Here is a 17,448-nt window from a genome sequence, read left to right as displayed (position 1 = left end):
GGAGCATGGGGGGCCCCAAGCAGCCCCTTGCAGATTGGAACTCTACCAGCCTGCAAGGGAAAAGCCATGGTTTTCCACATTTTTCTCCTTTAAAGGAGAATCTATTTTTAAAGTTTGCTTGTGACCCTTTGATATACTCTTGAGACCCACAGGTTGAGAAATGCTGGTTTAGTCCAACCTCAGTTGGACTCAGGCAGGATCATCCCTATCCAAACCATCTTAGGCAAATATGTTGTCTAACCTATTAGTAAAGCTACAGGGTCAACCCTGGCACAACCACAAGACATCACATCTTAATCTGCCACAAATATAAAGTAGGGGAACCAGATGATGGTTTGGTGCAAGCTGCTTCCCTGCAAACCTCAATCCTGCTTGACCTAGAGAGATCCATGTCTAGGTATAAGAGGAGTTTGTCTTTGTGACCAGTTAAATTCACGTATTTTCCGTCAAGACTGTTGCAATAAGGGTAATGAAAGCTATTATGGTGGTGATCATTTAGAGCTTGTCTAAAACCCCTGATGCATCATCCAGTGATGTATTGGGGAGTAGTGAGCCTCAACTATTTTGGAATGAACAATTTGTAAGGCCTCATCCCATGTTTGATCTTCTGAGCTCATCTGTTCCTAGTTTCAGCCAGCGCTTCCAGTTTCCCAGGCACCCTAGCCAAGGTGTTTCTTGTTGGGGGGGTTCTTTCACATTGTCAGTGTAGAGGTTCTGTTGGCTAGAACCCCTTTTGCCTACTGGCTGCCAGGAGATTTGGCTGCTGAACTGTCTTGTACGTTTCTCCTTCATTGAGCCATTTAAATATGAACATAACATATTTTTCTTCCTTTAATCCAGGGATGGTGAACCTCTGGGCTGCCGGTCAGCCAGGGATTCCATTTCACAGCTGCCCCTGCGCAGCCGCATGACTCGTGCCAGTTTTCACGGAGACTTCAGCTGCGCCAGTAGTACGTGTGGCAGAGCAGTGCAGCGCAGGGAGCTGCCAGTAATGTGGGATGGGGGCAACTTGCTCTGGAGCTGTGATCTGTAGCCTGCATGCTCCAAGCAGGGGCACGCATATGGGGGATCATGGCTCAGCTCTGGCTCCAGAGAGGCTGTCACTGCTGCAGAGCGCAGGGCAGCCACAATCCCCTGCCTGCATGACCCTGCCTGAAGCGTGCAGGCTACAAATCACGGCTCTGACCTGGCTCCAGAGCAAGCTGCCCCAGTCCCACGTTTCTAGCAGCTCTGAAGCAGCCCTCCACACTGCTCTGCTGGCGCGGCTGAGGCGGGGTCTCCATGGAGACCAGCACAAGCCATGCGGGCAGGGGAACTGGGAAATGGAGTCCCCAGCCAACCAGATCTGATCTGTGGGCCGGACATCCCCATCCCTGCTTTAATCTCTTGTTGTATCTCTGATAATTTGGTACTTCAAATGAGACTTTTATTTCAAATCTAGTGTCTATGCAGTTTTTTTGGCTTCTATCCTTGTGATATGGAGCTGCCACAGAAGTATGTAATCATGGGTTCAGAACTCACTGCCAGTGAGACTAATGCCTTTCTGGTTCACTGCACCTTCTGACTGGGTGGAGGAAGGGTTGCTGTGCTTGTACTCATTGGCTGAGTCATGAAAATGGCTTTTCTACAGGAGGCTCTTGCAATTCTCACTTCTGAAATTCGGGAAGGATTCTCGCTTTTCAGCCCAGAAGCTGAATCTGAGGGAACATCATGCTTCTCTTAATGGCTTCCTTAGCTGAGCTGGGCCATTGAATTTCCTGGCTCTTTTCTCACTAGGTATGTGTCTCGTTACCATGTGAAGGACTCTGCTCGACATGTGATTCTGGGAACACAGCAGTTCAAGCCTAATGAGTTTGCCAGCCAGATTAACCTGAGTATAGAGAATGCGTGGGGCATCCTGCGCTGCGTTATTGACATCTGCATGAAACTAGATGAGGGCAAGTACCTCATCCTCAAGGACCCCAACAAGCAAGTGATCCGTATCTACAGTCTGCCTGATGGCACCTTTAGCTCGGATGAGGATGAGGATGATGAAGAGGAGGAGGAGGAAGAGGAAGGTGAGTGTGAATGCTCGGTAGCTGTACTGCCAAGTGGTTTGACCTACGGCCTGGGAGAAAGATGATCATATAGCAATATGAAATAAGAATCTTCATGCTGTGTACTACAGCGAAGGGAGGTGTGATGGAGCATGCAGTCTCTGAGGGCCTTCCAGTCAGTGCTAGAAGATGTGTAAACATGCTAATGATATTCAGAGGATGCTAAATTAAAAGGACAGTGAAAGATAGAAGCGGGAGCTGGGGATACATAAAAACATGAGCACTGAAAAACAGGATGAGGTGCAACCTGGGAATTAGAGTGGGGGACAGAACCTAAACATGGGAACTAGGTGGGAAGATGAGTTTGGAAAAGAATGCACAGCTTGTTAATACTGAATCATAGGATGCTGTAATCATTGACTTGGTGCAAGTGGCAGGTACCCAGCAGTAATGAGAACTGAGCCATTTTCTCCCTGCACTTGTGGATCAAAGGGAAGAAATGCAAAGCAAGATTGAAAACACAAATGAAGGACTGGAGCGATTTGGGGCAACTTCAGAGGAATATGGTTTATAGGACCACTAGCACTATAGGCTAGATGTTTCTGCAGAAGTATCAGGTGTAAATGAACTACCTGATTTAATTGCTGGTCCTTGGCACGTGCTCTTTAACAGATTCTCTCTCCACTGTTGGAAGCAGCTTGACTTGAACCTCATATTACTAGTATGGTGACATCTTAGACTATATGTAAATTTGGGCAGGCCTCAGTGCATTTTGTTCATAATTTGAAGGGTTGATGCATAACTGTTACAGCTAGAGATTTTTTTTTTTTAACCCACTTTCTATGTTCTCAGACAAATCATGCAGCTGCTTGCAAATTTGGAAGTATGTAGCAATTTATACAGTCTTTTAACTTTATAGTTCATGGGATCTACTAATGAACAGACTTGTACAGAGTGAGAATGCCAGGCAAGATGTGACCTCAATATGTCATCTTTAAACTACTGTGATTTTTTTTTTCCCTGCTGTGTTGTTCCACTGTACTGTCTTTCTCTCTTTCAGAGGAAGAGAGCTAAACCCCATGGTCAGATAACAGGGGCTGCAATAACCCAGACAAGTCATCCCACTTTTCCGCAGTTCATGGGTGGATCTTGTTGAATGTTTGTACCATGCCCATTTAGAAGCCTGTCTAACAAATGGAATAAAGTTATTTTGTTCTGTTACGTTTGTGTCTTGGGATAAAGTGTGTTCTTTGCTAACAAACCTGTCAGGTAGACATAACTTGATAGACGTAACTTGGCATGAAAGCAACCACTGAAAAACAGGAAGAAAGATGGTAGCGAAGCAGATTATTTTACAGAAAGTGTGCTGTTGGTTTTCTATATTGCCCTACATGGTAGAAAGGGATATGTATTGCAGTAAAGGAAATGAGCAATCTTTTCCTCTCTTTCCATGAAGCAATAAGTGGTATTAACAAAAGAGGTTGGTTGCCCCTGAAGTCTGCTTTAACTACTGCCTTTTTATGACTGAATGTGCTGTTCTGGAGTTAGTGCAAGTGTTAACAGCCATGATAGTGCTGTTTGTTTTGCATACCAAAGCTTGGGGCTTCTTCCATGGAGGAGTTCCCAATCAATCAACCAAACGCTCATGCCGCAGTTCTGCAGAGGTGGGTGGTTCTCTTCCAACCGCTGCATGCTGCTTACTAATGGCCTTGGCATGCTGAGCTGGCGGGCTGTGGATACTGCAGAGGTCTTTCTCTAATCTTATCCCACCAGCCACCCTGTGGTCTCCTTGGTAGGGCTTCTGCAGAGAAAACAGTATGCTGATCCTCAGGCCAGCAGTGCAGAAAACTAGGTAACCAGGCTGTCTGTACACTGCTACGGAGAGCCAGTTGGCCATGTTAGTCAAGTAGAAGGCAGGGTAGACTTACATATTATAGACTGGGGGCCTAGCCAACAGGCTGGATCTGGCCTGCAGAACCACCTAATCCAGCCTATGGGTCTCTCTAGAGGGACTGCTCCCTTGCCACTCAATTTCCAAGCCCCACATAGCTGGATCAGCCCCACACAGAAGGATCAAGCCCTATTCCTGCATTCTGGATTGAGCTGGGGCCCAGTGCAGCCATGCAGAAACAGCCTGGGCAGGGCCTAATGCAGCTACCTGGAATCAGCCCAAATTGGGCTATTCCCACAAAACTGGATCCCCCTGGGCTCTGGACTGGGGACTGCTCATCCAGCCCATGGACCGACAAGGCTGTGCACCCCTGCTATAAGCACACCAAAGGAGAGAAGTGTTAGCACAGGCTTTAGTGGGCTTGAAGCTCCCTGCATCTGAGCATCACTTCAGCTTGTCCTCTCTATTTGGGGGAAGGGATGTACGGATGCACACTATATATAGAGAGATAGCGTACACAGAAGTGATATAATAGTTTTATTCCTATTATCTATAATGCATAGAAACTACGTATCTTATCATATTTTATTCATTATATTCATGAGTATAAATTAGATGGATGTCCTCCATACCTGCATCTCCCTTGACTAGTCTCCAAGGTACATATAATATAGTTGTATTTCTAGTACATTTAGCACACAGAAACAATATATGACCGTGAATAATGCAGTCAATAAAATATGGTAGTGACCTATACATGACGCTGATGCCTTCCATAGCTGCATCTCCCCGGGCTAGTCTCTAAGGTGCAGCTCTCCCGCAAGCCACCCCAGCTCAGTGCACCTAGAAGCGCTGGAACCCCGCGCCCACCCCACCCCCCGTGAACTGGGCTGTGCGCTTGCGCAGCTCGGGCCCCGCCGCGCAGCTTCACCCCCAGCACGTGTTCCGGCGCGCGACCCCCGCCCGGGAAGAAGCGCTGCCCGGCGCCGGTGTCACGTGACGTGGGGGGGGTGCTCCGCACAGGCGCGCCCCGCTGATTCGACCGCTCTCCTCGCCAGGGCTCCCTGCGGAGGAGCTCGCCGCTCTTGCCGCCCGTCTCGTTGGTAGTGTACAGTCTGTCCGGCGTGGGAGGACTGGAGCGAGTTGCTACTCTATGGGCCAGGTTTGGTGTTTACGGGGCAGCCGGACGAGACCTGCCTGATTGATTCGCTGCGGCCCGACGTGTCAGGTGCGTCAGTACGTCACGTCGGACGCTGCCTCCGCCCTTTCTTCTATTGGGCGGGCGGTGGGGGAGGGGCCGGGGATCATGCCCATTTCCCCAGTGGCCAGTGGGGAGCGGAGTGTTCAGTGACCCCCATGTTCCCCATTGGTCCGAGGGTTCACACTGCCTTTCCTCATTGGCTGGCGGGCAGTGGGGGAGGGTCTCACCCCATTGGCTGGAGGGTTCACATTGCCTTTCCCCATTGGCTAGGTTGCAATAGGGTAATGGGGGGACTCTCAACCCACCGACTGGAAGGTTCACACTGCCTTTCCCCATGGACTCTGGGGCAGTGGTGGGGGGGGCAGTTGGGGATTGATGCCCCTTTCTGCCTGTGGGGGCAGGGGACTGCTCAGGGGTCTGCCATGTGTCCCTCTGAAGTGGGAGTTGGCCAGGTCCAAGGGAGGCTGCCCCAGCTGTGGGGCAGAGGGGGCCAGGCATGCCTATCACAGGATCTGCAGGGCTTGCTCTGTGGGGCCCTGGCAAGGACTTGTACCCTTGCAGAGCTGCAGAGCACCAAGGCAGCAGCTGCCCTAGGCCCCACGAGCACCTTGTGTCTGGGTTTTGTTTTGAACAGAGCTGGCCCCACTGCTCCACCATGGTTTTCCCTCTGGCCAAGGGTGCACGGGGTCTGCTCCTGACCTTTGCCTTGTGCATGAGCTTGGCCTGCACGAGCCGTGCCTCTGCCCTTGTGCATCATGACTACTGCATCATAGGAGCCGGCCCCTCGGGCTTGCAGATGGCCTATTTCCTCCAGCAAGCGAGCCGAGATTACGTGGTGTTCGAACGCAGCCATGCACCCGGCAGCTTCTTTGCCCTCTACCCCCGCCATCGCAAGCTCATCAGCATTAACAAGCGGTACACAGGCAAATCCAACAGTGAGTTCAACCTCCGCCACGACTGGAACTCGTTGCTCAGCCACGACAGCCGCCTGCTCTTCCGACACTATTCCCGTGACTTCTTCCCCCATGCCGACACAATGGTGCGTTACCTTGAAGACTTTGCTTCCAGGCTGGAGCTCCAAGTTCAGTACAACACTGCTATCACCCATGTGACGCTGGACAGGGATCCACAGGCGTGGAACAGCCATTACTTCATCCTTACAGACCAGAACAGCCAGACCTATAGATGCAGGTAACCAGTGAAGTGGTGTTCAGCTACACCGCTTATAACTAGCACTCAGTTGGGTTGTGGGGTGAAATGTTAGCTCCTGAAAAAGTGCCACTTTCCTTGTGGTACTCACAGAGGTGGACTCTGTTTGGGAACCCAGAACTGATGTAGGGTGGTACGTTATGTCTGATCAAGGCTCATTGACTTGCAGATGGGATGATGGCAGAACTGGAATAATGGGGTGCTAAAGGCAGAGCCATCCCGGGGGGGCGGGGAATTCGGGTGATCGCCCTGGGCCCTGCGCTTTGGGATCCCCATCAAACAGTGCCATACAGGCCACACCACACCCACCATGTTCCACCACTGCTGAGCATTGCATCCAAGCACTGCTAGTTTCAGTCACTCGCTACACCCCCTTACCCCCAGGCCCTGCACTGGCTGATTTGCCCTGGTCCCTGCACACCCCTAGGGACAGCTCTGGCCAAGGTCAGGAACCTGAGACAAAGGGGTCTCCTGAGCCACTGACTCCAAATTCCTGCATTCACAGTGATTCATTTACTCAAGGAACCCCCCCAAATCACCATTTCAGACCTTCACCCCAAAATAGTCACGAAGTGGTGCCGTTAGCATGTTGCACCAACAGCCCTGGAGAAAAACAGCAGGAAGTGCTACTACCTGAGGTTACCTGATTTCCCTTTCCATCTCATAAATATTTCCCTAAAATTAAATAATGTTTGGTCTCAGGAGGTCCAATCAGAAAAATCAGCTTTATTGTAATGATCTAGTAGTAATATTTTTATCAAATGAAATGTTTTCCTGAAAAAATTGAGGTCATTTTCTGTACTATTCCAGAAGGACATTAAAAGGCAATGCATTACAAATGGATAGAGGAAAATTATTTTTATGTGACATATAATTAACCTTTGAATCTCACTGACACTCTTATCTTTTTATACAAGAATCCAGAGACTTGGGAAAAAATTGGACACTTACATAGCATTTGCAGTGAGCCTTTGCTTAAATAAAATTACAAGTGCTATTTATCCTTAGACTATGGAGAATAAACAACTCAGGAACTGGGGCTAGGAAGACATTTCTGCCCATTCCGTGTAGCGCTGAACACTGATCTGCATTAAACAGCTGATTCAGTGGGATTGGATGCAGAATGTTACCCTGCAACGTATATCACATTCTGGAGGAGATGGGATGGCAGATGAGATGGCTGGTTTCATGTGGTGTGAGGATGCCAAGTGCTGACCATGGTTTTTCACCATATTGTGTTTACAGCCTATTGTTGGTAGCCACTGGAACGTGGGTCCCCAATGTAGTGAGCTTCACTGGCTCAGAATACGTTGAGGGCTATGAGACTGTGTCCATCAACCCAGACGATTTTGCTGGCCAGACGGTGTTGATCTTGGGCAGAGGGAACTCAGCCTTTGAGACTGCAGAGAACATTCTGGGTGTCACCAATTTCATACACATGGTGAGCCGCTCCCGTGTTCGCCTCTCTTGGGCCACCCACTACGTTGGAGATCTAAGGTATGAGGCTGTTCTCCTTTCTAGTTTTAATGGGAATATTTATGACGTGAAATTGCTGTGGGCTGATAAGACTGGTGGGATTGATGCTGAAGACTCTGGGTCAGGGGGATTGGGAACAGGATAGAAGGCCTCTCACCTTTAGGTCTTTGGTTTAAATCCAAAGCAGATTTGCAGTTACTGGAGGGCATCAAGCACCTGAAGATTGGTCAGTGTTCTGTGTGAAGTGAGTTAATAAAGAGAAAGGAGGGCATTTAATGGTTCCTAATGAAAACTGCATCAGAAAAAAACACCTTTTCAGGCACTATTTAGCCTCTTGTCTGTAATATCAGGAGGCCTGCATGGACCATGGAAAGATAGTTCAATGATTAGGATGCAAGCCTAGGGCACCAGAGCCCCAGACCCAGTTCCTCATAGTGACTCATACTTCTTAAGTGACTTTGGGCCTCGCTTTCCCATCTGTAACAAGGTGATAATAGCGCTGTTCTAACACACATGAGTTTCATGAGCATAAAAACATTAAGAACTGTGAGGCACTCGGATACTCTGGGAAGAGGGACTAGTAAGATAGAATGGAAACTGTGCTCCCCTTTTACCTCTATGGAGCATGTGGTGAAGCAGTACAGAGAATGGAACATGTGCCTTTTTGGGTGATATGAAGCCTGTCTCCTGCACTGTTAGTCTGGAGATCATCAGCCCTAAGCTCCCACAGACCCAAAAGGCATTAGCTGGATAACTGTAGTGTACTTTGGGACAAGAATTGTGGGAGGCATGGTACATTTTTCATAGTTTCAGGAAGAGGGTTTGAATCCCATGCACCTCTCTTTCATTAAAGTTAAAATGATACCCAGGGAAGTTGTAGAATATCCTTCACTGAAGGATATTCAAGGGGTTAGATAATCAATGGTCAGGGATGGTATATGAGTAGCATTCCTGCACTCAAGCATGGGTTTGGACTGAATGACTCTTCCAGCCCTGTGGTTCCATGAAACCTCCAGCAGTTTTGCTCATTTACATTGCTCTAAGAGCGTGCAAGTGTGACAGTTAAACCAAAATAAATAGCCACTCCCCCACCTTTTTAAAGCGGTTGAAAGCTGTGTCTGTCCACAGCCTTCCAATCTCTTTATACTACTTATATTCTTGTTCCTTAGAGCAATTAACAATGGCCTTCTGGACACATACCAACTGAAGTCATTGGATGGACTATTGGAGGGTGACTTGGAAGATCTGGCTATTGTCAAGGACAAGAAAGGGAAGTTGCACATCACTCTTAGATTTTACCTGGAGAACAGCAATAGCAGTGCAGGTGCAGAGACCGTTACCCTCCCACAGGATGAACTGGACAATTTTGCCACCCGGGCACCCTACGACCGTGTTATCCGCTGTCTTGGCTGGAAATTTGACTTTTCTATATACAACAGGTGAGGAAGAACAAGGGCCTTGATGGAGGGAAGTATAGAGAGTGAGTGTGTGAGAGCCTATATACTACCAGCTTTGGACAGACATGTTGTCAGGGCTGAGGGTGTGGGGTTGTCACAATTTAGCTTCCTGGGGACAGGCCTGCATTTCTTTAGCTGTAGACCCTGAGCCACTCATACCACATAAGTAGTCAGCAGGTGACTGCATTGGTGGTGTACAGGTGCAGAACAGCACAGCAAAGCTTTTCCTCATCCTTTAGTACATTTTCTTGTTACTCTGTGCCTCATTTCATCTCCTAATACAGACTGCAGATGGAAATTATATCAATAGCCGCTGGCCTCAGAAACGTGTTCTCAGTGCCAAGTGGCTTAAGCTCGGATATGACCCCTCCCAAAACTGCCGTAAAACTGGCACCCTGAATTTTTAATAAAACTCTCTCAATGTGCTCCTGGCAGGAGAAAGGAATGAATCCTGCTGTAGTCAGTAACTTTCAGAGTGGCTACAGCTTAACATTTATCCCCTTTCAAAAATTTGCAGTCACCCAGCCCCTCCACTTCCCGACTGGCTTAAACTGGTCTTTTGTATTCCAGATCTCTTCGATTGATGCCAGGGAGAGGGAATAAGAGGAAATATCCTCAGATCAAGCCCAGTTATGAATCCCGAGGCACACGAGGGCTCTTTGTCCTGGGCACTGCCAGCCACTCCAATGACTTCAGGAAATCTGCTGGGGGCTTCATCCATGGATTCCGATATACAAGTGAGTGCTGGGATCTATGCCATAAACAATGTTTGGAAAGGGATAATTCAGAGCCTAGAAGTAGATTGGCAAAAGGCAAACATTACTGTGTCACCTTTAATCTAGCTATTATTACAAGAAGAACATGTTATGTCCAGCTTGTGGTTGCACAGCAAGGTCTGACCTGGAGGAGAGGTTGTAGTATATATCTCTTGTCCTTAATTTGTCTCTATTTTGTCTATTTGTATGTATGGTCTTCTTCTCTATCTAGCTATTTATCTCTTACTTATATACTGGATTCCAAGTTCTGCCACCAGGTATGCTGCCTTGTGAGTGGATTTGGGTGCGGTCTCTGCTGAGGAGCAAAAAGTTTGGCAAGTTTGGGGCAGGAGAGTTGTTTTTTTCATTGTCATATAATTGACAGACCCCACTCCTTGCCACCCCATGGAATGATCCACTAACATCTCACTTCTCTTGTGCAATGATCCACTAAGGGAAAATATTTGCCTTACCAGCCTGTAAGGATCGCCTTTGCCCAGTAAGGGTGATCATTACAACTGTGAGCAACCCTGGAGAGAGGTGCTGATTGGCCAGGATGGCAGTTGCATGACTTGGTCTAAACCACAGTCTGTCTTTTGTCTCTCCTTATGCTGCTTGCATGTGTCTTTGTTGTGCAATTGGAGATCATAAAGGTGGGAGCTGTATTTTCAAGCAACTTTTTTTGACCTTCTCTTTCTTCACTCACTATTGTAGCTCGTGCTGTCCATCGCTTGTTGGAAAATCGTCACCATGGGGTCCCCTGGCCATCGCCAATCTACCCTATTACACAGCTGACAAATTCCATCATCAAGCGGGTGAATGAGGCCTCTGGGCTCTACCAAATGTTCAGTGTTCTGGCTGATATCATTCTGGTAAAAGAGTGAGTAATTATTTCAAGCTCTCTGATCTGTCAATTAATCCCTTTTCTTAAGAGGCCAAAACAGCCCAGAATGTCCTGTTAGTCAAAAATCTATTCCGGAATTTACCTTTGACTGTTTCCAGAAAAAAAGTGCAAAGAGCTAGGCTGGATTAGCTGAAGTAGGGAGAGGGCTGCCTTAAGTCTCCTTCAATAGTAACAGGAGATGCTGCTTTTGCTCTGCATTGCCAAAGCAATCCAGTGCAGATCAATACTAACTAAAACTCATGGCCCTGTTCTAGCTATTTAGTGGCCTCTCTGGATTGCTGGGTTTTGTGTATGTGGCTGGATCCCTCTTGGGCCAGTTGGATAGTTCTTGGTCCTAAGGGCTCACAGATGTGTTTGTGGCTTTTAGGAATGCCACAGCATTTGAGTACCTGGAGGAATATCCCGTGGGGATCCTGGCACAGCTGGAATTGCACACAGGGAGAAAGGCCCCCAGTGGGCTCTTCGCTGTCATCATGGAGTACGGAAGGAACTTCTCCGGAGCTGACAAGGATGTCTTCTACTACAATCGAGCAGTGGGGGAGGCACAGCATGCCTGGCAGTCCAACTTCTTGCACCCTGTTATTTATTACTACAAACGCCTCCCTACAGGTAAGTTGAGCAGCTTCCTTGTTCACCTTCCTACCCTTGCTTATCAAGCATAAGAAGAGTACTTCAGGAGAAGGGGGGAAAACCAGAGCCCATTGCAGAACCAGACCAGAGCTCCTTCCTTGATGCCTTGAAGCCCTTCTCCTGTGGCTTTATAAGCTGGAGAAAGAACAGGAATCTTGGACTTGTCACTACTAATCTTCATTCATCCAGAAACAACTGCTGAATGAGTGGCCAGGTGGAAATGTTTGAGACCTCATATGTAGGCGTGCAAAAGAAGAATCCAGAATCCCCTGGAAGTGATGGCAAAGGTGTTACTTGCCTGGTATAACATGATGTGGAAGTACCAAACAAAGATGAAGTGCTAAGCATCACCATGAAAGGGAAACTGCTGATCTGTAGTGCACCAATCTCTGAGGGGTCAGATACAGAGAGAAGACACCTCAAGCTCTGATGGATATAGCCAAAGGCCAGAGTTTGAAGATGAGCATAAAATCAAGACATAAATCCACACACAGCAAGTTTCCTTAGGAGAGCAGGGGCAGATCTATTTCAGTTTTAGGTGTCCAAGTGGCACTTAGTCTTTTAAATTCAATCTTATTCCATGCTGATTAGGTCTCTAAAAGCCATTAATATACTTACTTTTATAACACACTCCCATTTTCACTTTATGTTGCAAAAAGTGGGGAGGAGAATCCACCCATCTATTGCCTGAATGCTTTTTCAGAGACTCAAGTAGGGTGATGATATAGGATCATATTTACCTGCCTAAGTACCACTTAAATGCCTAATAGGTAGAACAGGATCTGGCCCTTAAAATGCTAACCTCCAGAGACCTACCTATGGGTCACAAGGGGGAGAGGTTTCATTTATAACAACTTAAAGCCTGGGTGCAATCTGATATAACTGGCTGTCCCTGTTCAGAGGGACCTGGAACAGAGTCATAGTGGGGATTGCTTGGGTCAGGCAGTGCTGAAGATCAGGAGTGTGGGGCTTTCTGGAGGACTATGCTGTTATAGACTCTCCAGATTAACTACTTGATGGCCAAAAGGAGTTGTGAGTGGGCTCAGAACTAGGACAGTAGGTGATGCTAACTATAGAGCAGAGCCAGGTGCAGCAGCAACATTGTTGGAAGTGAGAGGTAGTAGGATAAGAAAATAAACCAGCTATTGCTGCATTTACTTCTTGTCTCCAAAACCCTTCGCAATACCATGTTGATCCTGGAAGAGGATGGTGAAAGTTCCTTTTCTGCTATCTTAATATGGTCTGTCATCTCTTAACAGAGCGTGAGATGAGGCTTCGTCCTCCAGACTGGCCTCTTCCCCGCCCAGATGCCATCCATCATATTGTTGAGGATTTTCTGACAGACTGGACAGCTCCAAATGCTCATATCCTCCCTCTGAGACGTTTCCTGGAGAATTGCCTGGGCACTGACCTGCGCAATTTTTTTGCAGGTAATCTGGGCACTGGGAGGGCATGGGGGAGGGAGACACCCGAGGGAGAGGTCAAAAAGCAGGCAGAGTCCAGTTTTTGTGATAGATCCTTCTAGTTCCAAGGCAGGTGGGAAATATTTCCCTACCAGTCCCTATCTGTTTTGGGTTTTTTTAATATGCTGCAGGTCACAGAAGGAAGTGCTGGGGCCATATTAGGCTCTCACGCATTCCTCAACAGCCGGTGTTCTTAGTCATGACAGGAGGGAAGTGTTGTCTGCCCTCTGCCCCCTTAAACTGTATGTTGGGTCTTGGTTGAATATCACATGAGGCTGCAGCCTCCACCACCTCAAATGTGCATGCTGCCAGATCCAATGCTGCTTTTGGTTGGAGGTGATCCCATTATAGGCTTGCTGAAGGAGAAAGGAGAATGCTGTGATACTGGACTGGAGAACGTATGTGAATGTCAGTGGGGCACTTCTGCCACCTCTGAGCTAGCAAGTAGAAGAAATGGATATGCCATTCCTCCCTCTCTGAGCTAATAAGACTCTGAGGTATACAGGTGTCCATCCCAGCTAATTTAGATTAATAAAACCATGGTGCTATCTGGGAAGATGCTCTCCTTTAGATTCTGAATGATGCACTGGGAAGGTGTGATTTATGGAGCATCTACAGAGATTATTTTTTATAAAAAATCTCTACTGATATTTCTTTGTCCTTTTTTATAGAGTCCTGTTTCCTGATTGCCTTGACCCGCCAGAAACTGCCTCCTTCCTGTCAGCAGGGATACCTGAGAATGCAAGGGCTTGTGGGTAGTGAAGGACTCAGGCGCCATGCAGTGAAAGCTAGCTTGATGGAGAATTACACTGTTGTGGACTCTCCAAATAAGCTACTTGATGGCCAAAAGGAGCTACATGACCAGCTGCTGAAGGATCATGTGATACCAGGTCGCCCACTGCAGCATCTCATAAACACCAAGGATGAACTTTAACTTTTCACTGTTTATATCAAAATGTATGAGGACCATTGTGGTGATTGCATAATGTTGACGTGCAGCAGGGTGCCAACCTTTGCCATGTGCCACTTGGTCTCTGCCCAACCCTTTGCCTAACCATGAATTGCCAAAGACCTGCTCAGATCTGTTCTTACTGAGAAGACCAATGTGCTTTGAAGGGGGAATAAGGAGCTGAGATCCAGCAGTGTTCAGGTTTCTCCTTTGTCCCTGCAGAGCCCACAGTTGCCTGATGACAGTGTTGTATTTATCTTGTAGACCAATGCCTGGAGCAGCATCCAGAGGTCAAAGGGGATACACAGATTGTGAAACATCACATGTCCTGTGGTGGTCCACTGAAGACTCCCTGGCTACCAGATGCTGCATCAAGCCCAGTCTCATGTATACTTGAAGAACTGTATATTTGCCAGACATATCAGTGGTACTGTAGGGCAGCCTTCAGAAATTAGACATTTCCAGCACTTGTTGGGGGAACAGAAGGAACAATATTTCTAGTTTTAATGGGGGGGCATCACAGTCTGTTACATTCAGGATGGTGGGGGAGGGGTGCGGGGGAAGGGGCACAAGGTCCGTCCTACTCCTCCAAGGGTGAACAGCTTAGCAAGCTTAGATCCCAGTGAGAGTTGTCGTTAGAGTGGCCCACCTATCTTTCCTTTCCCTCCCATGCCAAATAGTCCTGGTGTGAAAAGAGAGTCCCTGTATTTCTTTAGTAGAATATTTGTCCCATTTGCACTGTCACTCCCAAAGGTTTCCAGTGCATTTCAATCAAGTTAAAAGGCTTACCCTACATTTCCTTCCCAAGTATTCCTATTTATATGTTTCACACATTGGTCAATAAGCTGTTTGCACTTTATTGCTGCCCCCACATCTGTCACTACTGAAAACTGATGATTGGAGCCCTGGATTTGGACTGTGAAAGGAGTCTTCCTAATGTACCTCTGATTTCTAGGAGATGGAGAAGGGAATACGCTTCCTCTGGTGCTTATATCCATGAGAATGATTTTGAAGTTGGGTTGGGATGGTGTTATCTGGATAATTTTTCCTCAGCAGCTGATCCCTAAATGACATCTCACAGGGCCCCTTTAAGCTTTCTGGCTCTTTCTATAAGATCTTAACTCTTGTAGCTACTCTTTTTTCTCTTTTTCAAAAAAGTCAGGTGGTAGTTGAGGTGGGTGAATGGTTGAAAGGGATTTAATTCCTAACTGGGAACCTGGGCTTACCCTGATGACAATACTGCTGACACAACTGTCAGAGGAGCCCCTGGACAAACTGCTGTAGGGTTGATAATGTGAAACAGAGAGTCAGATTCTTAGCTGCTGTCAATGGAGTGATGTCTTTGTATTTTAAGAGGACTGTATCCACTAATACATCTTCAGAATCCGACCCTTAAATTTGCCAAGCAGCAACAGTACTCACCAATCCTGGACCTGTCTGCAGCATAATGGGCTGCCTACTTGTGGATTGCCAAGGGAGGGACTGAAAGACAAGGAAGTGACAACAGGTCCATCAGACCTAAAGGTTCAAATCTGTTATTTAAGGAATGCTGAAGCCAAGAGCAGGGCCACTGTATATACACACTTGAAGACAAGCACCCTCTCTCACTTTCCTTTCACTTGTTGCCACAGAAGACTGTAAAGTCACAGTGTATGTGTTGCCTTAAGTTGTGATTTTACTTTGAAAAGGAATTATGTAAAAATGGCACCTTACTGGAGCCACCAACTCCCTGCATCTGGCAGAGTTAAGGCTGTCAAGGTGAAAGGCAAAAGTTTTTGCTATTTGCTCTTTCTGCTACCCTCTGCAGAGTCGATACTACTTAGAGAGTAAACTTGATTAGCTAGAAGTTATCAAAAATTCACAGAATTGTTAGTTGAGTTCCAACATCATTTTTGGAGATCTAGAAATGTGGCATGCCTGCGGGGTCCCAGGTGGGGATGGGCAGTAGGAGGGTAGCTTTCTTTTTTGAAAGGGCAGTTCACACATGGAAGTCACAAAGGAGCAATAAAATCAGCCCCAGTGATACCATTTTTATAGCTTCTTTTCATCAAAGAATTGCACTTTAAAAACTGGTGCCCAGTTGCATTATTTTAACACAGTGTTTCCCAACCAATGTGCCTTGGCACAAAAGTATGCCATCAGAAATGAACTGTGCCACAGAATTTTTCCTTGGCAATGAGCTACAATAGGTATGAGGATAGGGAATGCCTTAACTGGTGTGCTGTGGGAAAAAATGATTAAAGTAAGCGTCCCTTGGGCTGGAAAAGGTTGGGAAACACTGTTTTGTCTGTCCTGTTGAAGTGAATTAATGCCCATAGTAATTTTGTTGTATTGCAGATATGTTTTGTATGGTTCTATTCTTCCAATGAAGTTTAAAAAATACTTAAAAAGCCAATGGCAGGAGTGGTTTGACTCTTTGTTCAGATGGGACAAGTACAAGGCCTATTCCAAAACCCATGGCAGTCAATAGGAGTTTTTTCTCTAGACAGTACAAAGGACTGGATCATTGGATCTGGTCCTTGGAAAGAAAGGAAGTAATTCAGAGTACACAGACCAGGTCTTCCCTGTAATTCAGAGTACATCCCCCATCAACTCTTCCCTGTTTGTGAGCAGTAGGTCAAAAAAAACCACAGCCCAAAGTTTGCCTCTCTAACACTTGCAGCAAGGAACTTGTCTCCAGCGCTCTCCAGAAACTTCCTGGATTGCCAGTGTACTGCTGAGTTGCCCTCCCAGCAGATGTCAGGGTGATTGAAGTCCCCCATTAGAACCAGTGCCTGTGATCTGGAAACTTCTACTAGTTATCTGAAGAAAGCTTCCCTTATCTCATCCTCCTGGTCTGGTGGTCTATAGCGCACACCCACCACATCATCACCATTGTTGCTCTCCCCTCTAACCTTAACCCAAAAACTTTCAACAGGCCTGTCTCCATTTTCATACTGGAGGTCTGAGCCACTTTTACACAGGCACAACTCCTCTCCTCCCTGCCTATTCTCCCTGAACAGTTTGTACCCATCCATGAGAGTGCTTCAGTCATGTGAGCTAACCCACCAAGTCTCTGTTATTCCAATCACATCATTATTCCTTGACTTTGCAAGGACTTACAGTTCTTCCTGCTGGTTTCCCAGACTCCGTGCATTTGTGTACAGACAGCTGAGGCGACTAGCCCATTGCCCTGATTTCTCAGGAAGAATGGTTTCTTCATCCTTAACGAATGGCCATAATTGGTATAACTAGGAAATATTTCGATCCTTTTGCTCACCACCATCTCTTAAAACTTTAATATCTGTATCAAATTTCACTTTGGGATTTGTTCTCTGATCTACCCGCTCACCTTTAGAATCAGTTGAGGTTATCACATGCCTCCCTGCAAACCCACCCTTACGAAGGCCAAAGATCAAATATAAACATTTTCTTTCAGATTCAAGTGTTGTTTGGGTCTTCCTGAATTGCTGGGCATTTTGACTTCTTATCTATCTG

The 17,448-nt window shown here is 46.9% G+C and overlaps 2 protein-coding genes across 5 annotated transcripts in view; both read left to right on the top strand.

Annotated features, from left to right (window-relative positions):
* EIF3D (eukaryotic translation initiation factor 3 subunit D) overlaps positions 1–3,257 on the top strand; it is an 11,650-nt gene extending 8,393 nt beyond the window's left edge. For 2 of the 3 annotated variants that reach the window (XM_019544837.1, XM_019544836.1), the window contains exons 14-15: positions 1,777–2,057; positions 2,522–3,257. In XM_019544837.1, the coding sequence (XP_019400382.1) occupies positions 1,777–2,057; positions 2,522–2,610 (370 nt within the window). In that variant the 3' untranslated portion in view covers positions 2,611–3,257. The remainder of the gene's footprint in view (positions 1–1,776; positions 2,058–2,521) is intronic. The other variant, XM_019544838.1, reaches the window with a different exon arrangement.
* A 1,287-nt stretch (positions 3,258–4,544) lies between these two features.
* Positions 4,545–16,366, top strand: FOXRED2 (FAD dependent oxidoreductase domain containing 2). 2 transcript variants are annotated; one of them, XM_019544835.1, is made up of 9 exons: positions 4,545–5,155; positions 5,763–6,319; positions 7,583–7,834; positions 8,983–9,252; positions 9,841–10,007; positions 10,740–10,905; positions 11,297–11,538; positions 12,819–12,989; positions 13,335–13,681. In XM_019544835.1, exons 2-9 carry the CDS (start codon positions 5,784–5,786, stop codon positions 13,505–13,507), a joined length of 1,977 nt encoding a protein of 658 aa, XP_019400380.1. In that variant the 5' UTR covers positions 4,545–5,155; positions 5,763–5,783; the 3' UTR covers positions 13,508–13,681. The 2 variants fall into 2 exon arrangements, with proteins under 2 accessions (XP_019400380.1, XP_019400379.1); XM_019544834.1 differs by lacking the exon at positions 13,335–13,681 and adding an exon at positions 13,694–16,366 and having other exon boundaries at positions 4,548–5,155.
* Positions 16,367–17,448: the final 1,082 nt, after the last annotated feature.

Source organism: Crocodylus porosus, unplaced genomic scaffold (genome assembly GCF_001723895.1).
Source record: "Crocodylus porosus isolate Cpor-Errol unplaced genomic scaffold, CroPor_comp1, whole genome shotgun sequence".
Lineage (NCBI taxonomy): Eukaryota > Metazoa > Chordata > Crocodylia > Crocodylidae > Crocodylus > Crocodylus porosus.
This window is presented reverse-complemented; position numbering and strand designations above follow the sequence as displayed.